This window comes from Myxocyprinus asiaticus, chromosome 7, assembly GCF_019703515.2.
Source record: "Myxocyprinus asiaticus isolate MX2 ecotype Aquarium Trade chromosome 7, UBuf_Myxa_2, whole genome shotgun sequence".
Classification (NCBI taxonomy): Eukaryota; Metazoa; Chordata; class Actinopteri; order Cypriniformes; family Catostomidae; genus Myxocyprinus; species Myxocyprinus asiaticus.
The window spans coordinates 6,031,101-6,055,000 of record NC_059350.1 but is presented as its reverse complement, the minus strand read 5'-3'; the positions used below and the strand labels follow the sequence as shown (position 1 = coordinate 6,055,000).

Genomic DNA, 23,900 nt, shown 5'->3' with positions numbered 1-23,900 from the left:
GATGCTTGATATCTTAAATAGTGTTGCCATGGCAACGCATTAAATGTCATTATTTCTTTTTATTTATATTCACATGTTTTTGAGGTACTTGGCATACTTTAATTTTCATGATATTTTGCACACACATTGTCGGCCATTAGGCCTGGGCAAAAGTTAACACATGGGCATGGTTGGGGAGCTCTGTAGTGCCACATTTTGACAAAACTGAACTTTTGAATACTCCTCCTAGGGGATTCATGTGACTGGCAACAAACTTAGGCAATATTATGCCAAAACATTGAAGATGCTAAATTGCGAACTGATTTTTGATATATTGAACGGTGTTGCCATGGCAATGCAATAAATTAAGGGCACAAATTTGAAACAGGAAGTTCCTTATATCTTCTGTGTGCATTGTATGATATTGATGAACCATCAACTGGCACCAGGAAGTAAGGCAATTTGATCAAACTTTGAAATAGCCCTCTTGTATTTACATGAACTTCTTCAAAATTCTTTAGAATAATGTCAAGACACTGCTGATGTAAAATTGTAAAGGGATATTTGATATTTTAAATACTGTTGCCATGGCAATTTATTGTGCAAGTGAAAGCAGTTTAAAGTTAAATAAAAAAGCTATAGAAGTCTAAGTTTATTGTAATGAAAATGTACTGCACAAACCTTTTATTTTTTTATATAAATAAAATATAATACAAATATTAACTGAAATGTAAAAATACTAGAAAATCAAAGCCATATGTCTAACCTAGTTCTGAGTGGCAATTAACTTGTTCAGTCGCAGTACCAGCAATGTCCAATAGAGGGCAGCCAAGCTCCTTTGTTTTAGGATTCCCAAAATACCTCTTCTCAGTCCCTCCAGGATTTTGCAGGTCACGTCTAGAAGGGATCGCTCTTTCGAACGTTATGTATAGTCTAAGTATGTGTAACTACGTTCATCAGTTAACTACGTTTATCAAAAGAACGACATATAAAGTTAAAAATTCATTTAAGATGGCTAGCAAAATAACAGGGGCATGCTCATGAACTGCTTTTAATTTTAAACAACATAAGCGTTAATTATACAGTATTAAGAAGATAGCAACATATATGCCACAGTGATGTACTTGAGGAATCGAGAATGGGCGGCGAGCGCTCCTCGTTGCTGTGAGTTCTGCAGTTTGTGCTCTTTTCCAGTCGACTCCCATAGAAAAATGCAAACAAATGTGTCCCCACTCAAGATATACATCCACTGGAGGCCTGGGTAGCTCAGTGGTAAAATACACTGGTTACTACCCCTGGAGTTCACTAGCTCGCTTGTTCAAATCCCAGGGCACACTGAGTGACTCCAGCCAGGTCTCCTAAGCAACCAAATTGGCCCGGTTGCTAGGGAGGGTAGAGTCACATGGGGTAAACTCCTCGTGGTCGCTATAATGTGGTTCGTTCTCGGTGGGGCGTGTGGTGAGTTGAGCGTGGTTGCCGCGGTGGATGGCGTGAAGCCTCCACACGTGCTATGTCTCCGTGGCAACACGCTCAACAAGCCACGTGATAAGATGCGTGGGTTGATGGTCTCAGACGTGGAGGCAACTGGGATTCGTCCTCCGCCACCCGGACTGAGGTGAATCACTACGCGACCACAAGGACTTGGAAGCACATTGGGAATTGGGCATTCCAAATTGGGAGAAAAAAAAAAAAAACATATATAGCCACTGAGGTGCAGATGCAATCTTTGTTAATTAAAATATAAAGTTTCATGTGGGCGGATTAGAACCCAAAGCATCTTATGCACGGGTGAATTAATTACCACTAGAACACCCAGTCAGACTCCTTTTACTGGAGCTGATTGATGTACTTCTCCACTGTCTTACAATATCTCATGACCGACAATAGCACACATAGAGATGAAGTTATCAAATTTATTATGTTTAATATTTATTTTAGAACTTAAATTGATCATCAAGAATAAATTTTTATCAAAGCAGACCATTTAATCTTTTACTCGACCAACAAATTAACGAAGTGGTTAGATCGAGTTTTTTCCACCTACGTCGCCTAGCTAAAACAAAACCTTGCTTTTATTTCTTCACGCTTGGATTACTGTAAATCTCTGTACTCTGGCCTGCAACAATCAGCTCTATCCTGTTTGCAGATGGTCCAAAATGCTGCAGCACGACTTTTAACGGGCAGTCGTAAACAGGAACACATCATTCCCATCCTGATCTCCTTGCACTGGTTGCCTATCAGATTTCGAATTGATTTTAAGATTTTAACATTTGTCTATAAACAATCAGGCACCCCATTATCTCTGTGATTTTGGGTCATCCGCATAACCCAACCAGATCACTCAGATCCGGAGATCATGGACTTCTGTCTGTTCCTAGATCCAGGATGAAGCATAGAGGTGATCGTGTTTTTTGTATCACTGGCCCCAAACTGTGGAACAGCTTACCGGATTACCTTAGGACTGCCCCCTCTCTATCTGTTTTTAAATTGTTGCTTAAAACTTTCTTATTTTCATTAGCTTTTAATTTACCTTAAATCATGTTTAAGCTGTGAAATAGCCCTACTACCTATGTTTTATTTCTGTTGTACTGTCTTGCCTGTGATGCCACTGTACAGCACTTTGGTCAACCATGGTTGATTTTAAATGCGCTTTATAAATAAACGTGATTTGATTTGATTTTACTAGCGCTCATCATTGCTGTGTGACTTCAAATGCCGTATATCATGAGCATGCTGTTGTTATTTTGCTAGCCATCTTAAACTGATCTTTAACTTTATATGTCGTTACACATACTTAGACTATACATAACAGACTGCACGTGTGAGAAGTTGATGAAAGAGGGATCCCTATGACCGATTTTGCGATCTTGCAAATTCAACAAATCTCTGCATTATTTGCGGTAGTGTGCCATTTTTTTATAATTCCCGCAAATTACCCACAAAAAACGTAAATCTGAGGGAATCCAATTGCTTTCCTTCATGTTTGACAGTGGCAAAACAAATGCTTGAAAAGCCTGAAGCAGTTGCAACATATCCAAATGCACAGCTACCGTTTGTATCATCTCCATAGTAACAGTGTAAGCGTCAGGGGTGGATCTACTGGGGTGGTAAACAGTGGCAAATGCCACTCTAAGAAAAGGCATTGCCACCCCAGTATAAGTATACAAATGTATAAAATATAAATGTAAGATGTTGACATTGTGTAGGGGTTTATTCATGTCAAACTCATTCATGTATATCAGTGGTCAATTGCGTGATAGGTCAATGAAGCGGCCAATGGCGTGATGGGTAACAGCAGCAGCCAATCGCGTACTTGCTGCTGCAGCGCATGTGCAGTGTTTGGGGTTATTTCCTCAACAACAACAACAATATGACAATATGGACAAATACTTGGAGAAAAAATAGGTAAAAGATTAATTTCAACGTTTTGTATTTTTATTTTTTCAAGTCTATTTCACTTTCTGAAATAGCTTTCGTCAGGTATGTGTATAATCCAGATGAAACAGCTCCAGTTCTTGTGTAGAAGTTTCTATATCTGATCTGTGTATGTTTTGATTGGCGATCCAGCGCTGTAATGTGTTATTTAGAATTTTATGATAAATGTTCGTTGTGGCTGTTATCAGTGTCGTTTATTGTCAGCAGTTTTTTCTACAGCTCACGCTCTTTTCTGGGAAATAGAAAAGCAAAATATGTCCCCCATTGTGATGGCCTTCTGGGCCATATTGTTTGTGTGTATGTAGAGCATGTGTTTTCTCTTTCTCTCCCTCTCTCTTAATCGCTCTCAGGTGTGGGGTAACCAGGTGAGCTGATTGTTTATGGGGAGCACCGGCACGCAGTGTTTCTTTCCATATAAACTGAGTGTTTCATGGCTGGGTTGTGTGATGGGAGACGGGTGTTCGTGAGCTGTGCCATCTTGGTCACCGATGCTCTCGCGCAGATTCCCACTGCTGGGGTGGAGAGTTTGTGGTTGTTGCTGTCTGAACTTTGGAGTTGGCTGTTTTTTCAAATACAGGACAGTCAATGAATGTGTCTGTGTGTCCGCTACTCTCGTCTTCTGCATCTTTTATTGCATTTTATTTTTAAAGTGTAACACCCATCCACTGATATACAAATTCAATCTTTTGGGTGAATTAGAAACCAGAACCTCTAAAAACTAGACACAAAAATTAACCACTAGACCAATCAGTCATGTTCTTGATTAAATTGCTGATCTATGTGTTCATCTACAGACTAACAAAATCCCAAGGCTGATAGTGGCAGATGTAGAGATGAAATTACTATATTATGTGAAATATTTATTTGAGTGATTGAACTGGTCATTAAGAATGACTGTTTATCAAAATAGGTGATTTAAAAGAATCTCTTATTGTGGATAAAATAATTAATATTCATGAGTTTCGCAGCACTGCCACCCAAAGTACAGTTTTCCTAGAGTTTATTTTTCTTTAGAACTAAATTTGTGTAAATGTTCCCTTTCAAATGGCTTATTCTAGCTGTTACAAGTTGATAGGTCTACAGGATTTTATCAGTAGAATAACATTGGGTATGCATGCACTTTCCACCCATGGTTACACTTAACAAAATAAAATAATTTGGCCTGAATAATGTGAAGTTTATTCCAGATTGCCAGTTTAATGTCAAGCTAAGAATTTAGAATTTGTTGATGTGTTTAATAGACAATGTTTTGGTACTCTGGAGATTTTTTTGTTGTTGTTGTTGGCAAATCAGTAGCAAAATGGTTACTATGTGGTTCCTGTGGAAATGCAGTTGTATCGCAAATTAATGGCTATTTATAATTTAATAGTGACTCCAATTAATGAACTAGTACTTGTTGCAATGAAGCTTGGTACCTTAATCCATAAGGACTACACATAGGCGCTTGCTTTGGTGTTGCCACTCCTCATAGTCTGCATGCCACCCCCTTGCCACCCCATGAAAACATTTCTAGATCCGCCCCTGGTAAGCGTCTCCTCAACGTTGTGCATTCACTATCAAAATCCTTCTAAACTTTCGCTGGACCACAGACAGCACACACACATCACAGCTGCGTGCTGTGAATGAGACACAAAAACATGCATTTATACAAAGAATCCCTAACATTGTGTGAGAGTCACGCGATGCCATGTGAGGATCGGATGTGTGAACGGCGAGCTCCGTGCACTTTGCTAGATTTAACACTTTTAATGACATAAACCCGTGAGATTCGATACACTCTGTTCCATAACTGTTCTAGGAGGACAGTATGTCAAAGAATTCAAAATCCTCGGGTTCTGGAGACATTAAAAGACACTTACATGCTCAAGCTGGTGCCCCCGAGCAGACCACGAGCCTGGGAGTTGATTTAGACGGGGAAGTGCAGGAAATGCGGCGAGTGATGCTGAACATGTTGGCAATGCTAACGAAGGTCGTTGCTGACTTGAAGGATCTTGCTGTGATACGTCGATCGATGACTGCCATGGAGGTGAAGTTCACTGATGTGGTTACAAGAGTGGGGGATGTCGAGAAACGGATTGATTACCTGGAGTCATCTGAGAGGGAATTATCTACTAATCCGCTAGCGACCAAGGTGGATTTGGAGCGTGTCTGGGAGAAGTTGGATGACATAGAGAACCGTAGCCGGTGGAATCATCTGTATCGTCGGAATTCCTGAGGGCGATGGATGGGTTCCTTCCGAATCTGTTCGACATAGCAGGCCATAAGATGGAAATCGAGCGAGCTCACAGGGTTCCTGCTCGGCAACCCGCGGAGGGAGACAGACCCCGATCAATTCTGGCCAAATTTCTGAGATCATCCGATAAAGATCTTGTGTTACACGAGGTGAGGAGTAAAGGAAGGCTTTCTTGGAAGAACCACAGCATTTTCTTGCTCTCAGACTTTGTGAATTCAACAAGAGAGAATCGTGATCGATTCAAGGAATTCAAGAAACATTTACATCAATGGAAGGTCGCCAAATTGAGAATAGATGCTAAGGATGGCCGTAAAACATTCACATGCCCACAGCAAGCGATGTCCTTTATAAAGTCAATGGAGTGAGTTAGTCTTCTTCTTGTACTCATGATGCCGAGTGGACCGGCTCACTGAACATTCATTTGGCTGTTTGAGGAAAGGGCACACTCTTTTTGTGCTGGTTCCACCTAGCGGCTAGAGTTTATTTTGTAGAGTAACACACCTTCAGGACATAGGGATATAAATGATTCCATGTATTTATGCTCTGTTTGTCCTAATTTTGTATTTTTTTAATGTATGTAATCAATAAAAAATTTTAATGACAAAAGAATCCCTAACATTCACTTAAAATCCCCATTAGTTGTGTAATAAAATGTGATTAGAATTTGAAGTGCTATTAATACAGTAGGCTACGAATCTGAAAATGGCAATATATGCTGAACACTTGTATGCTGAAATTAAATGTTCATAAATGTTTTTACTGATATAAAAATGTAAATTATATAGATATATGCAATATACAGAATATGACAATATGACAAAAATTAAAATTTTCATAATGTTTTTTGAAACTCTTTTGGAATTTAAAGGAGTACATAAATGCTCAAATATAGGCACTCTAATTGTATTTGTCCGTGTATGGTCATATACCGGATTTAAATATCAGACAATGTAATAATGGCAACAGGCCAAATTATTGAAACCTCATTTGTGTTTTTAGTTTACAGATTTATTGTAGGTCTATTTTAACCTTAGATAAGTTTTCTAACATTCTCTGAGGCAGAAAATGTTAATACAAAAATAACTTAGTGTCTTCCAATTCCCACAGGTTTCACCTAAATGTATGGTATTTTTGTGTGCATTTATTTTTTTATTTTTTTGGTTGCTAACTGCATATTCAGTTATTATGCACTAAAATATTTACATGTCATTCCATTTACAATGTAATTAACACAATTACAGAGGTATATAATGATGATTTGTGAGTTTTCACTGCAAAACAACCCCATAAAATGCAGCAAACTGCATCACAAAATTTGAGAAAGGCCACAGCAAATTCAGTCATTTTGTAATCCCAGCTAGCCAAATTACATGGCCATTTCCTAACTGCACCATAATTTAATGACCAAACTTTCATTGTGGCAATGTAACTGATTACATTGTGACAACTGGAAAAGTGAAATTCCTGGATTCCTTGCAACGTCGTGGATCAATAGTTGTTTTTTGGCAACCAGTTGGTAATTTTTTACTTTTAATAATTATTCTATGGGCGGACATGTAGTATCTTAACCTAATTTATGCCCTCATTTGCCCAACATTAATTAAGAGGCTATTTAAACAGTTGTGCGTATGAATAACGAATGCAGACTCAAAGTTAATGTACTTCATTTATTTTGATAGTGAACAGAGAAAAAATGCAACAATAAAATGCATTTATTTCACATGCTTTGCAGTTATGTAAGCTTACATGTCCAATAAGAAGAACGCCAATTCATGGTCGGTTTTGATCCCCAAAACCGAACGAAGTTCCCTCCAGGAATCAAATGCCCTGCCGATGTTCACTCTAGTTTTTGCTCGACCACGATCACGTTCCTGCTTAGCTAGACTGGATTCAGAAGATAAATGTTTTTTTCTGTTTTTTGTTTTTTTTTTGGCTTTGAGTTTGTGTAGGAGTCGGTTTTGTGCTGGGAGCTGGCCGTTTGCTGGATTCCATCTCTAAGTTAACGTTACCTAGTGTTGCAGATTGTTGTCGCTATTGAACAGCGGAAGAGAATCTATTACTGTCTGAGGTAAGCCTCACAGGAGCACACATAAATGTCACATCCTTTGGATTTTCCCGGCAAAAGCGACCTGCTCCCTTCGCATGAAAATCAGTCTACAGGCTTTAATAGGCAACCTAGGAAGTCCGGAATGGGCTAATTTTTTTAAGTTGCGTTACAAGCCGTTCACACATTGGCAGAAAAAGGGTGAATATTACATGAAAATTGTTACATATTGCACCTTTAAGTATCGAACGGTGTTGCCATGGCGATGCACTAAATTAATGGCAAAAATAGGGAAAAAGGAAGTGTCTCGTATCTTCTGCGTGCATTGTGTGATTTAGATCAAAATTGAGTTGTACATTTTTTCTTGGGGGCTAATCACATGGATGTGGCTATTGTGGGTCACGGTTATAGCATCACCAACTGGCAGCAGAAAGTGTGGCACTTACAACAGACTTTGAAATAGTCCTCTTACATTTACCCAAATCGCTTAAAAATTGTTTAGACACTGCTGATGGAAAATTTTGAAGGGATGCTTGATAGCTTTAATAGTGTTGTGATGCAACGGTTAAATTACATGAAGTTGTAGTCAAACTAGAATGGTGGCATATATCTATTACACATTGTATGATTAGGGTCAAAGTTTACATTAATGTTGAGTTGTTGCTGTGTCCATCATGTATGATTTTCCGAAAGCCAGCGAGTGGAAATGGACCCATGGTGCTTGGGCCCGCCATCGCTGCTTGCAGCTATATTTGTTATTATTATTCTTTTCAAGGTTTTTGGTACTTTTGGGGTACATAACATGCGTGAAAACTCTTGAAATTTTGCACACACAGAGTCGTCGGCCATTAGGGCTGGGCAAAGTTGCGGGGGATGGGGGTGCAGGGGGGGGGGGCTCTGTAGCACCCCCTTGAAAATGGGCATGTAAGGGGGCTCTCTAGCACCCCCATTTTCACATACAGTCACCAAAATTGGTACATATATAGTCTCACTGTAATGTTCGGGCAAGGCAGGACAGGCTGAAGACAGGAATGGATGAGGATGAAGAGAGAACACAAGTGCAGTTTTGTTTAGACAGTGCAATAAATCCAAAAACTTTAATCCTAAGTGAAAACAAAACAGAATATTAAACAGAACCTAAATTTGACTATGAACAATGACTTGACTTAACTTGACTAATAGAATGAACAACACAACATTACACCAACAATACTTGACAAAGGACTTGAGGGCTATAAATACACAGACTAGGTAAACAAGATACAAGACGACCAATGAAAATACAAAACTGATAACAAGACAATGAAACATGAACCAATAACAAGACTAAACTAATAACAAGATAACAAAAACAATGAGAACAAGGCACATGAACAAGAGGGAAACAGAATAATCACATGACTAGACTAGGAAGTGAACTAATTTCAAAATAAAAGACCTGAAAACATGAACAAAAACACAATTAAAAATGACACTCATCAAGCCAAACAACTTTCATACTTACAGTCATTAGCTCGCCCAACAGGAAGTCAGCCATTTTGGATTTTCTGAAAATCGCTCTGAACTTTTAAATAATCCTCCTAGGGGATTCATGTGACTAGCACCAAATTTGTGCAACATCATGCCAAGACATTGTAGATGCTAAATTGTGAATGGATTTTTGATATTTTGAACGGTGTCGCCATGGTGAAGCAATACATTTATGGTGAAAAATGGGAAACAGGAAGTTTCTTATATCTTCTGTGTGCATTGTGATTTTCATGAAAATTCAGCTGTATGTTTGGTAATGAGGGCTGATTTCATGGATGTGGCTATTATGGATCACGGTCATAGCGCCACCAACTGGCAGCAGTAATACACTTTTAACAGACTTTGAAATAGCACTTTTATGTTTACATGAGTAAAAGAACCGACTGGAACACAGCCTGGCAAACTCACAAAACAATCTGGCAGAGACATTAGCGAAGAGGGCACAATATATAGGCAGGAAGGCACATGAGGAGCAGGTGAAACTAATTAACATAACAAGGACTCAGCGAGGGAGAGTGATGAGGGAACAAGGAGGTGGAGTCAGGGAAGCACATGGCAGAACAAACACAAAGCCATATGCTGACAAACAAGACCAACCAGACATGATTGCACATGGCGATAAAGAAACAAACACAGCCATGTGCACTCACACAAGACACAAGACTTACAGAAGAGCACATGACAAGAGAACTGAACTGAAACCCGAAGCCATACACTTGGGAGCACGAGTGTCTAGATCCCGACTCAGAACAGAAACCGAACTAGGCTGAAGAGTCAGGACCCAGACACCATGCTCCGAACACAAAAACACAAACACAGAACATGGGTGTCAGGATCCTGTCACAACAATAAACTTAACTGATAAAATGACAGGATCCTGACACTCTAGAACTCTTGTAATAATGTTTTGTTGGTGTAGGGTAATGTAGTCTGGTTGATTTAGTCATGTTAATTAATATATTCGTGACTTGAATAAAACCGATTAATTTTGATATTTTAGGTTATCTTACAGAAACATTTTTACTGTGTAAGTACAAATGTTGTGACAAACAAATGTAATAATACAGCTTTATTGGTAATGGATATAATTTTTTTAAGAGGATTACTGTATTATTTACAGTGAAATCAACAAAGTGTTCTCATCTGCTGCCTCTCTGAATGGAAGTTTTCTCAAAACTAGGTAATTACTTAGACTTGTCTAGCATTTTCTCCTTTTCTTTTCTCCTTTAAAAAATGCAGTCAATGTTTTTTTTGCCAATTTCAATTTTTTTAGTTGTGATAAACATTACCAGACATCTGTGGAGCTCTGTGGTTTGGATTTTGACCTGATCAAACAGTCTTTTGTAAAGTTATCAGAGAATGAAAGGGTAATATCAAAGGTACGTAAAGTTTAATCTAAAATCTCCAAAAAATATTAAGATTGTCTATGAACAGATGTAGCTTACATTTTTGTACCTCAGGTATTGAAGGTGGTTCAGTGTACACTGCTGCCTTCTCTGAACACAAATCCAGCTGGTGTTGAAGCTTTGAGAATTTACCTTCTCCTCCCTGAACTCATCAGAGTTCTCCAGAAACCACAAAGAACTAAACTGACTGAAGAACTGGCCTCCAAAATCCTTCAACTCAGTCCTGCTGCTCTGAAGGTGTTAGGTAAAACTGGAATCCCTTTTCAACCTTTATGTATTTGTTTTATTTGTCTAGTAGTATTTTTATGTTTTGTTATATTTTCAGAGAATTACTGGTTCAAACTCCCTGATGACTATCTCAAAGGCTTGGTGAAGTTATTTCGCAAAGAATCTGCTAACTTGATTGGCAGGATTGCTGTTGGTCAAATGAACCAGGACATTCCAAGACACCTGCAGAATTTTTTGCAGGTCCTTCTGATGCTTTATAAGGTGCCTCCCTTACACATTACATCACATGAAAAAATCATTGATAGCACATGTAACTTCATAACTTTATAATAGAAGTTTAATATACACAGATGAGCCAAAACATTATGACCACTCACAGGTGACGCAAATAACGTTGATCATCTCCTAACAAGGCCACGTATCAAGCTCTGGGTAGATTAGATGGTAACCGAACAATCAAAAGCACCTACAATGGGCACACGAGCATCGGAACTGGACCTTGGAGCAGTGGAAGAAGGTCGCCTGGTCCGATGCGTCCCGTTTTCTTTTAAATCATGTGAATGGCCTTGTATGTGTGTGTCGTTTACCTTGGGAAGTGATGACACAAGGATGCACTGTGGGAAGACGACAAGCCAGTAGAGAAAGTGTGATGCTCTGGGCAATGTTCTGCTGGGAAACCCATTCATGTTGACATCAATTTGACACGTGTCACCTACCTAAACATTGTTGCAGACCAGGTACACCCCTTCATGGCAATGGTATTCCCTGATGGCAGTGTCCTCTTTCAGCAGGATAATGTGCCCTGTCACACTGCACACATTTTTCAGGAATGGAGTTTCCCTGGGCTCAAAATTCCCCAGATCTCAATCCGATTGAGCATCTGTGGAATGTGCTGGACCTATAAGTCCGATCCACGGCGAATCCACCTCGCAACTTACAGGACTTAAAGGATCTGCTGCTAATATCTTGCAGGCCAGATACCACAGGACACTTTCAGGGGTCTTGTAAAGTCCATACCTCAATGGGTCGGTGTTGTTTTGGCAGCACACGAAGGACTAACAGCATATTAGGTAGGTGGTCATAATGTTTTGGCTCATCAGTGTATACTTTTTGTTTTTGTGTTGTTAAGATCTTTTGCAGTACCCACAAAGACATCACAAACAAGGATTTCATCATTCATGAGATCAATGATCTTCTTGACATGGTCAGAACCAAAACAATACTGAATGCTATCTCACAAAAATAATTTCTGATGAAAAAACAAAATACCACAGAATTATGTTTTCTTACATCAATAGCTGCAGGTGACCAATGAAGACCTGACTGACATGAGTTGGAGGCTTGATCAGAGTGGAGGGATCATTGTGTTGCAGAAGTTGAAAGATTACTATGTTGTGGGTATCAAAGACTTTTCTGTAAACATCACTGAAAAAAATAAATGCTAACCCCAGAAGATTTGCTAAATTGATTTTGATTTGAGCTGCCATATACATAATTTAACATCACTGAATCGGGGGCCTGGGTAGCTCAGTGAGTAAAGACGCTGACTACCACCCCTTGAGTCGCAAGTTCGAATCCAGGGTGTGCTGAGTGACTCCAGCCAGGTCTTCTAAACAACCAAATTGGCCTGGTTGCTAGGGAGGGTAGGGTCACATGGGGTAACCTCTTCATGGTCACTATAATGTGGTTCGTTCTCGGTGGGGCACATGGTGAGTTTGCGTGGATACTGCAGAGAATAGTGTGAAGCCTCCACCTCCATACATCTCTGCAGTAACGCGCTCAACAAGCCACATGATAAGATGCACGGGTTGATGGTCTCAGACGCAGAGGCAACTGAGATTCATCCTCCGCCACCCGGATTGAGGTGAGTCACTACGCCACCACGAGGACTTAGAGTGCATTGGGAAATTGGGCATTCCAAATTGGGGAGAAAATAAAAAAAATCACTGAATCAACCTGAATACATTACACCAACAAAACTAATTTGAAGGGTCAGGTAGAAATAGCTCAGTAACAGTTGCAGCTTACCACTTTTTACAATGGCGAACATGACAAATATGGATATTTTAAAAAGATTCATGTGAAAATATTTTAAGCTTTTTATTCAAGACAACTATAAGCAATCTTATATCACTAACATGCATTTCTTTCTTTCAGGGAAATATGAAAATGTTGGTTAATTTCCCTTTTGTGGCTGACACCGCATCTAAACAGAGAATGTTCTTAGTAAGTCAGAGACATTTTTCAATTAATATATTGTACCAATTTTAATGTAATAATGTTATGTAAATACTAATTTTTCCAGCAAACATACACTGTAAAAAAAAAATGCAGATAGGCTAACCTAAATAAAATTGCTTCATCTGATTAACTGGTTTTATTCAAGGCAAAAAATATTATTTGATATGACTAAATCAACCTGAATACATTAGGTTACACCAACAAAATTAATTTTAAGGGTTAGATCAAGTAAAAATAGCACCTTAAGTTAACACTGGATGTAACCACTTTTTAAAGTGATTTGCTCTTACTTTCTTTAGCACTTGCAGGATCTACACATTCAAAACATAGACCGGATCATGTTCTCTGTCCATGGCAACATGTTGCACATAAACAGGCAATCATTGATGGAGGACACACTTCAGTATTTAAGACAAGGCATCCACTCTTTTTCCCTTCCACTGAAGGTAGTATCTTACAGAAATAGCACTAAAAGAGAAAGGGGCAAATTCAGTTGCGCCACTGTATTTCTGCACAGAAACTTGCGTCCGCTAACCACCCATTTTACCCTGACACTAAAAGTGCTGAAATAGCACAGCACCATGAAAATTTACATTAACACTTTATATTGTATTCCGGTCAAAACTGTCTGATTTTGTCCATTTTTTTTTTTTTCGGAAAACTGTAGTTTATTTCATCCAGTTGAATAATATTCTGTGTGACTTTGTTCACACAGGGCATCTGAACACATGCATTTTTTTAATTTTTTTATTTTTTTAAATAATTTTCATAAAATTTGATTGGTTTTATTTCACTTTGTTACACCTTTGGTGTTCCCGGTCTAAAGTGACCGGCCACTGGAAATTAATGGATTAGACTACAAAATACAGAAATATTAATTGTTCAGGAGCATCCCAATCCTTTAGATGAGAACATATGTGAATGTGTGTTTGCACACACAAAGTCCTCGGACATGTGCATACACACATTCACACACACACACACACACACACACATGTTGAGCGCCCTTTTGTGCATCATTTTTCCATGTACACTCTTTGAGGGATATTTCAAGATCTACATATTATGTTGTGTTTGGGCTCGTATGAATCGGGATAGTATGCTGTAAGTTACGATATGTCATTGTCTATGTTATATGTATGTGTGACGAGGAGGAGGGTGGGGCCCGTCTGTGAGTGCGCACGGCCGGCCCCCAATCGGGCTAATCAGCCGAGGAGAGGGATAGAGCCGAGCCTGATCAAGAGAGAGAGAGAGCCGAGAGAGAGAGAGCCACACGCAGCTGCCGTGTGTTTATGTTTATGTCTTTTTACATTTTCATTAAACACTATTTTGATTGTTCAGCCAGTTCCCGCCTCCTCCTTGCCCATTTTACCCCTGTTACAGTATGCTTCAGGAAGAAATAAGGAAAAACGTGACAAAAAGACACTCCTGTTTATTATATTTATGTGTATTAGTGTGACTTTCATACAAATTAGACTTATTGCAGTTTGGCATCTAAGTGAAACAAATTCTCTCATTGCATTTTACTATTTTACTACCTTTTCAACAATATAACAATTGGCTATCTAATTTTTTTTAAAATTAACTCTGAATATAATTGTTGTGAAAAACAAAAGACGTTAGCACAAACAAACACAACATATGGATTAAGTCATCATCATTCTTTTCAGTGCAAACACGAACACGACATCTTTCGATGTAAATTAGGCTCAATATACAGTAGATACTCAATATGCATCATATTTACAAAAGTCAGTGCTATTTGCCTGGCGCAATCAGTATTAAAATTAAAGCGAGTTTTCGCAACAACCTGATTTGTGTAATTCCTTGTGTGAACTGGCCTTAACAACCTCTAAAAGAGCATGTGAAAAATAAATGGCGTAACAGTGGGCGCAATTCATTCTTATTGAATTACCCCAGAGTTGTTGACCTTTTTAAAAATATTCAATATGGGATTTTACCTACGGTATCTTGAACATATTTTGTTTATGCTATTGTAATGAAACTGTCCCCTGTACAGGTGGAATTTGCTGGTGAGAATGGCATCGATGAAAGGGGCTTATCTGCTGAGTTTTTCTCCCTACTTTCACAGTCTATTCTTACATGGGAGAAACAGCTACTGGAAGTCTGTGAGAATAAAGTGGTTTGGTTCAGTCCTGATGTATGTACTGCTGCTACACCAAACATTCCTTATGCCTTGTTCACAGTTGTAGTGGCACTGCCCAATATGTCATAAGTCACACACATACAGAATGCTTCTCCTATGTCGAAGCATGCTAATGTATGATTCTTGTGCCTTTTCAGTGCATACATAAAGAAAATTGTGATGTCACAGATTTTTATTACATCGGCATTATGTGTGGAATGGCACTGTACAACCATCATTACATGAACATTAACTTCCCATTGGCGTTGTTCAAGAAACTCCTCCAATTGAGTCCCACACTCAGTGATCTAGAGGAACTGTCCCCTGTGGAGGCCAGGTAAACATGTGACTCTTTACACATTTAAAAAAAATCTTAATTCTACTAAATTTTACTCAACTGATTTGTGTTTGAATCGAAGCCATTGTAAAATGACTATCAATGCACACACGTGACCGCACATTTTACAGGATGATTCCATTAGTATTCATAGATATTTGTATGTAATGTTTACATGCACATTTGTGTATGTTTGTTTTTTTTCTACTGTAAGTAAACATGCACTATCTTTGACCGTTACACCGCGCCCCTCTGTTTTTCTAGCGTCTTGCGCGTGAGCGCCGAATTTTATAGACTGTGCCAAGTTAAAGGTGCTGTAAGAATTAGGATTTCCACAAGCTGAGCCGTTGGATTAGCCATGCCCCTCTTTCCCAAACCTGTGCTCAAAAGATACCAAATGAGCTTTATTGAGACCGACACAAAGCAGATGCTTTTTTTTTTTTAAAAACACGCCTCAAGACACCTGCGTTAAGTTCTATTTGTTGCACTGCGTCTAGCTTTTTTCCTTTCTTTTATCAAAGTACGGTTTTAAGCAATGTACCCAAGAACACCTCTTAACCATGGTATTTAATTTAATTATCACACATTAGCACATATACAGTATTCACATATCCCAGCTAAACTGGGGTCAGAGTGCAGGGTCAGTCATGATACAGCACCCCTGGAGCAGATAGGGTCAAGGGCCTTGCTCAAGGGCCCAACCCCTGACCTTCTGATCAGCAACCCAGAGCCTTAACCGCTGAGCCACCACTCCCCTAAATACAGTTATGCAGAGCCTTTCTTGGCTTATTGCTGCACGAAATAGGCACTGACCATTTAAATTAACAGTTTAAAATACATTGTGGGTTTCAAAATGCATTTCAGAGCAGTTTTTCCATCAAGCCATTTCAATATAATTTTTTTAATTCCAAATTAGAAGTTTGAAAAACCTTCTGGAGGAGGATGAGGAAGTGGTGGATGAGCTCTTTTTGGATTTCACGGTAATATAGTTTTCACATTTCACTCTTTTAGAGTCTAGACAGCTGCTGTTTGCTGTGGATAGTTACATTACATGTTAGCATTATGTATCTCTTTCAGGTCAAAGGTCAAGAACTCATTCCAAATGGAAGTCAGATTCCAGTGACCAAAATTAATAGGTAGTAATGGTTTGCACTGCCGGTGTTTATGTCCTATTGATTTTAGTATTTACTTCACAATTAATTTTACTTGAAAAGATGCAAGAAAAAAAGAGGAAAATAAAAAAGTTGCTTTATTTTTATAATTGCAAAGTAAAGCCACTAGGTGTTTGTCCTTTTGCAGACAGAAGTATGTGGATTTGCATGTTGACTTCGTTTTCAACAAGGCGGTGACGAATCAGTTTGAGCAGTTTTCAAGAGGTTTTTCGAAAGGTTTTCCTCTCAGTGCCTTGAAAATGTTCCACCCTGAAGAACTCAAGGAGCTTTTTCATGGTTCACCTGAATATAAGTGGAAAGACCTTCACCAGGTAAAACAGTACAAAAAGTTTGTAGCAAGCATTTTAAGTTTTATTTACTAGAAGTATTTTTAGTGGACCTAACTTTCTATTACTAATTTTAGTGTGCTACCTACGAACACTGTTCTCCCTCTGATGAGCATATCAAGAATTTCTGGACTGTTTTCTTCGAGTTGTCTGAAGAGAACAAGAAGAAATTTCTACGTAAGTTTTAATTTGGTGGCTGAAGATATGTAACAATAATGAAAACTTAAACAAGAAATTATGTTTTCTAATGCATCAGTCTAACCTGCACCTTTATGGAATTTTAGATTGTTGCCATATATCCTCACTCTATTCATGCTTGTTTAGTTTTCATGTATGGAACGGACCGTGTTCCTGCCGGAGGTCTCTCAAAGCGGTCACTGAAGATTGTGCAGTTGAACCTTCCAGAGCCAGATGACCGTTTCCCAGAAGCCCAGACCTGTTTTGACATATTGCATCTCCCCAAATACAGCAATGCTGACATACTTCGCAACAAGCTAATGCATGCTATCAACTTCTGTGAGGTTTTCGGACGGGTGTGAAATTTCCTCGAGGAATAAGCCGGCCCCAAAATATATGTTGATGATTGCACTTAGAGGCTCGTCCACACTGAAACGTCTGAAAACGCTTAAATCCCCTTACTGCGCATTTGAAATAAACAAAAGTAAGAAGTGTTAGCCTGCGTCATTTCTATGTACAGTCTGAAACGCAATTTTTCTCATGTTTCGTCACCACCAGACAGCAGTTCCGGGTAACTATCCGTCGCCTTTTAAGGAATGTAATGTGAAGGTTATACAAAGTAACATTTACCTTTAACAGTGCTTTCAAAGTGGATAGCAGGCACAACAATGGCGCTACAACATGAGCCGCCATCTTGATTGTTTTGGGTTGAATGGATCACATGACTGCGTCACATGACAAAAAAAAATACATCATTGTTTTTTAGTATCGTTTTTCCTGTCTGAACTACAACCTAGTTGTAAAAAAAGCCATTTTCAAATGTATCCACTTGGGATAGCTTTTTCGAGAAGCTGTATTATCGCTAGACAAAAACGCACTCTCTGTGTGGATAGAAGGTCAAAACATAGAGAAAAATATGAGTGTGGTCGTTGCCTGAATCTCTTTATGAAATGTTGCATAAATATTAACCAAGTTAACCTGAGCTCTTTCAGTTACAAATGTGCAAATATATGGTCATTATTGATTACCTACATTATTGCCCTGGTAGGGGAAAATATTTGCTAAAAGTTGTCGAAATAGAGTTTCATTTAACAAGGTTCGGGAGGATCAAGTCATTTAATCCGACCAATCACACTGCCAGAGTAAGAGTATATAAACAGCTGCTTACCTCTACGTGGCATTGAGTCTTCTAAGTGGCATTCGGGGGTATTTGAGCTCGAGTCAAGCCTCAAGCCTCGAGCCCCTTCCACCCAGGACACGTTTACACTATGCTCAATGCAGGATTCCATTTAGTTGCAAACTACTGAATTACTTTTGTAGGTTTATGTAGATATTACAGAATTAAAGAGAGTATCATTTTAATTAAAGTACAATTAAAGAAGCATCATTTTCTGTAAAGCTTCTTTGAAATAATGTGTGTTGTGTAAAGCGCTATACAAATAAAAATGGCTTGACTTAAGAGTACAGACCTCAAATTTTAGTAAATGAAAATGCAATGTTAATGCTATACTTATTCAATTTTTTTTTTCAATTTTTATTTGTATTTTTATTATTATTAAATTGCCATTTCTTTGTTCTTGAGAGCAATCTACAGTTGGCAGAGTAAATCTATGAACTAAACCACTTTGTTATTTTTATTACCATATTACCCAAGATAGAATGCATGTGTACCAGTGTATCACTTTATAACCACTTGACCTATTTTTGTTTATGTTTATTTGAATATACATATAAAACATTTTTCTTGTCAATTCTTCTGATATCGTTTACCTTCTTATGTGATCCTTTACCTGTCAACTACGTTCCTGACATTGCACATTTGCTAAATTTGATGAAATGTGAGAAATTGCAATATAATATCCAGAGACTTCTGAAAAATACATTTGCATTTCCTTGATACTATATGAACACCTTAGCAGACAGGTGATTAGGTATGTCCACCTCACTCAGATAATAACCAATAAATGTACTTTGCCAGTACATTTAACCATACACGTAGCCTTCTTTACAGTAATACTGTTTTACAACACCACAGTGCGTGTTGATAAGTTTACTTTATAGCCTAGTTTGGTTTCGTTTTCCACATGCTGTACGTCATCATTACCATCCACATCCATGCGTTTCACAATCACAAAAACATACGCGAGGGCGGAAGAATAACAACATTGTAAATGTGTGTCAGTTACTTTCGTTTTGTGGGAAGTCTCAGTCAGCTGTTTCACTCTCGTTTTCGATTCAGGCTGTATTTATTGTGAGAGAGCTTGTGCTTCAGTCCACTCATTCTGAGAACTGTGAGGATGTTGTGTTATTGGGGAGCGCAGGTCAGAGAGGGTTTCGGTTTGTTACAGCCTGATAATGTCAAACATGCGGATTATGGTGGTATACGCTTCATGTTTCCAAAATCAGAAATACAGGACCTGTCAGCGGGAAGAAGCTTTGTTGGATTCATCCGGGATGGGAAGGTCTCGGTTATGAGGTTTCGCGCTGAAGACAACGATCATGATGGCAGACTAAGTATGAAAAACGAAATGGTGACAATTTAAATAACTGATTGTTAAGTAATAATTAAATAACAAGTTATTCAATAACAATTAAGATAATTAGTTAATGTTCCTTAAAATAATGAAACCTTGCAGAGACATTTCCTCGTAGTCAGTGGAAGTGCTTTGACGCATTGATCTGTGCTCATGCGGCAGACGCGGGTTCGAGTCCGGCTCGGGTCATGTTCCCGATCGATCCCCTTGTCTCTCTCCTCTTGATCTGCTGTTCTATCTAAACCGTGCCTGTGAATAATAAGAAAACGGAAATGTCATGAAGTTTGGATTCTTTACATGGTCACGCTATAAAGCATTGAGAATTGTATGGCGTTGCATTAATAAGCACAAGCCTTTCAAGCAAAACATTTGACAAAAAGATGTTTGTGTAGTTTAAGGTTCTAAAACAGTACAGTGGATGTAAAAAGTCTACACACTCTTGTTAAATTAAACTTTGATGTGATAATGCACTCAACCAAATTCAAATGAACAACAAATGTAAACTTTTTAGGAGAAAAATAAATAAAAATAAAACTTACAATAACCTGGTTCCATAAGCAGGGCCGCAGCTAGTGGGGTGAAAGGTGGTAATGATTCTAGGGGCCCACAGGTTCAGGGGGGCCCCCACATCAAATCCTAAACTGTATTTTTTTATAATAGGAAAGGGGCCCAGAGCAATATACAGTAAGGGGGCTCTGAATACTTTGCTACGGCCCTGTCCATAAGTGTGCACACCCCTCAACTAATACTTGGTTGAAGCACCGTTTGCTTTTAATATAGTAGCCAGTCTTTTTGAATAAGAGTCTATCAACTTAGCACATCTTGATGTGTCCATTTTTACCCACTCGTCCTTGCAAAAAAAAAAAAAAAAAAATAGCTCCAGATCGATCAAACTGTGAGGGGATCTCCTGTGCACAGCCCTCAACCCCAGTTTTCGATTGGATTTAGGTCTGGGCTCTGACTGGACCATTCCAAAACCTTGATCTTCTTCTTCTGAAGCCATTCCTTTGTTGACTTAGATTTGTGTTTGGGGTCATTATCATGCTGAAAGATGAAATTCCTATTCATCTTCTGCTTTCTAATGGAGGCCTGCAGGTTTTGTCCCAAAATTGACTGGTATTTGGCACTAGCCATGATTCCTTCTATCTTGACTAGTGCCCCAGCCCCAGCTGAAGAGAAGCAGCCCCATAGCATGATGCTTCCACCACCATTCTTCACCGTGGGTATGGTGTTGTTTGGGTAATGTTTTTGAGCCAAACATACCTTTTAAAATTATGGCCAAAAAGTTCTATCTTGGTTTCATTAGACCATAAAACAATGGCTTCTGTCTTGCCACGCTACCCCATAGCCCAGACAAGTGAAGAATGCGGGATATTGTTATCATATGCAGCGAGTGACCAGTACTTGCCAGATATTCTTGCAGCTCCTTTAATGTTGCTGTAGGCCTCTTGACAGCCAACCTGATAAGTTTTCTTCTTGTTTTTTCATCAATTTTTAATGGGCGCCCTGTTCTTTGGAATGCCATTGTGGTGTCCCATTTTATCCACTTGCTGATGATGTCCTTCACGGTGTTCCATGGGCATGGCACATCTAATGTTTTGGAAATTCTTTTTTACCCCTCTCCTGATTGTTATCTCTTCACAATGAGATCCAGCTTATCCTTTGTAAGCTCTTTATGGACCATTGCTTCATCAGTAATATGCGATTAAGAAGGTGCCAAATCCTACAGAAACAGCTGATTTTGTCAGGGTAGCTCAGCGAGTAAAGACACTGACTACCACCCCTGGAGTCACAAGTTTGAATCCCAGGGCGTGCTGAGTGACTCCAGCCAGGTTTCCTAAGCAACCAAATTGCCCCGGTTGCTAGGGTGGGTAGAGTCACGTTGGGTTAACCTCCTCGTGGTCGTTATAATGTGGTTTGCTCTCGGTGGGGCATGTGGTGAGTTGTGTGTGGATGCCGCAGAGAATAGCGTGAAGCCTCCACACGCACTATGTCTCCACAGTAACATGCTCAACAAGCCACGTGATAAGATGCACAGATTGACGGTCGCAGAGGCAACTGAGATTCATCCTCCGCCACCCAGATTGAGGTGAGCCACTACACCACCACAAGGACTTAGAGCGCATTGGGAATTGGGTATGCCAAATTGAGGAGAAAAGGGGAGAAAAAAATAATATATTATATATGTTGTATAAGAAACATCTGATTTTTATTCAGCGTTTATCAGCATCACTTAATTGATGACTGGAGGATTATAATTACTTCTGAATAAGAGTTTAAATGTAATTGGTTAATTCCAAACAGAGTCACTTGCCTCATAATAAAAGAGTGTGCACACCAGGTAATTTTAAGTTTAAAATAAAAAATAAAAAAAATAATAATTTCCGTGAATTTTGCTGGTTTTAATATCACATTAAAAGTATAAAAAGATCTGACATGATTCATCTTGGATTCATCTTTTACATCTCAAAAACCTTCAGTTTTCACAAGGGTGTGGAGACTTTTTATATCCACTGTACATACTGTTCAAAATGTAGACAAAATATATTTGTACACTTTCTGGTTGTCAAACGTTAGTGGAACATGTCCATGATGTGATGACCTGACACTGGGATCAATTTGTTAAAGTTAATTGCAAAAAAGAGAGGTTCGTTCTGAGAAAAGGTCTATGATCATTTGTTTGCAGATGCCACTTGGTTTGACATTTTGCTATTTTGTTTCTAATGCAATTAAATGTAGGCCTATACATTTTTAATTGTCCAAATACTTTTAGGGCAACATTTTAATGTATTTTCATATTTCAAAGTACGTGAACTACTGATCTGTAAAGCATTATAAAATGTTTGTTAATGACTTATTAATGAAAGTTATTATAAAGTGTTACCAACTAAATGAGAAATGTATATTTGTACAGTAATTGAACTGATATTTTAAATATTTTATTTACTCCAGAACAACTACAGCTAAAGAAAGACAAAATCAGATCAATTGTCTGTGGGGGAACTGGTGCGGTCCTTCTTGCTCATGGAGGAAAAGTCTATATTATGGATAACTCTATGCGCACATATGTTTTATCTGACAGCAGGTATAACACCAATATCAGCAGTATTATATACCAAACATATAAAGCATTTATAAGAATGTATATATAGTGGCAAGAAAAAGTATGTGAATCCTTTGGAATTAACTGAATTTCTGCATTAATTGGTCATTAAAATGTGATCTCATCTTCATCAAAGTCACAAGTATAGACAAAACACAATGTGCTTTAGCTAATAACACATAAACAATTATAATCTTTCATGTCTTTGTGAAAATGCCACCTCGCTGGCCCAATGGCGGAATCCAGTGAAGTGGTGAAGGTATCTGCGCGTTCGTCTTTTTCGTACACGTGTGGCTTTAGCGTCATAACTATTTGATTTAGTTAAGACCGAATCTGACTCCATTAATAATTTAATCTGACTTCAAATATATTAGACCTTGAATTTTGGTTGAGATTCCAATTGTTAATGAACATCAATTGAGATCTTATCTTGATTTGGATACTTGATTATTCTAGTTAATTCTATACTTTTACATTGCACTTGTTCATTTGGATTCTTGTTCATAGAGTCTACACACTGGCCGGGTTATACATTATCAGTCCACAAACTGGCCAGTTTTGGGTCATTTATATTGAGGTAATTGACTAATTATATTCAGACAAATTGCTCCCTGCATACTTTTATCTGAATAATAGTTTTGTTTAGTCCCCCTAGATCTGCATACACTTAATTAAAATAACACTACTCTCAGCCTGAAGGAGTGACTAATACTATCTGAATAAGCTGACCAATGCTACCGTATCCAGATAGTACTTTTAATTAGTCTCCATAGTTTCCTATGTACTCTTGGCTGAGTACTAGAATCTTTATTCATTGAATACATCCCATTAAACATTCACAGTGCTGTGGAAAAAGTAAGTGAACCCTTCGATTTAATAACTGGTCGATCCTCCTTTGGCAGCAATAACCTCAACCAAGCGTTTCCGGTAGCTGCGGATTAGACCTGCACAACTTTCGGAAGGAATGTTTGACTATTCATCCGTACAGAACTGCTTCAGCAGCTCAGCC

The 23,900-nt window shown here is 38.6% G+C and overlaps 1 protein-coding gene across 1 annotated transcript in view; it reads left to right on the top strand.

Annotated features, from left to right (window-relative positions):
- The window catches only part of LOC127444282 (uncharacterized), a 58,453-nt gene that overhangs the window by 20,173 nt on the left and 14,380 nt on the right, over positions 1 to 23,900 (top strand). Inside the window, 17 exon segments of the mRNA XM_051703553.1 lie at positions 10,342 to 10,401; positions 10,495 to 10,600; positions 10,682 to 10,871; positions 10,953 to 11,116; positions 11,985 to 12,059; positions 12,154 to 12,249; positions 13,013 to 13,081; positions 13,396 to 13,542; positions 15,117 to 15,257; positions 15,401 to 15,579; positions 16,496 to 16,559; positions 16,657 to 16,715; positions 16,879 to 17,062; positions 17,155 to 17,254; positions 17,402 to 17,610; positions 19,513 to 19,768; positions 22,741 to 22,873. Of these exon segments, the coding sequence (XP_051559513.1) occupies positions 10,342 to 10,401; positions 10,495 to 10,600; positions 10,682 to 10,871; positions 10,953 to 11,116; positions 11,985 to 12,059; positions 12,154 to 12,249; positions 13,013 to 13,081; positions 13,396 to 13,542; positions 15,117 to 15,257; positions 15,401 to 15,579; positions 16,496 to 16,559; positions 16,657 to 16,715; positions 16,879 to 17,062; positions 17,155 to 17,254; positions 17,402 to 17,610; positions 19,513 to 19,768; positions 22,741 to 22,873 (2,232 nt within the window).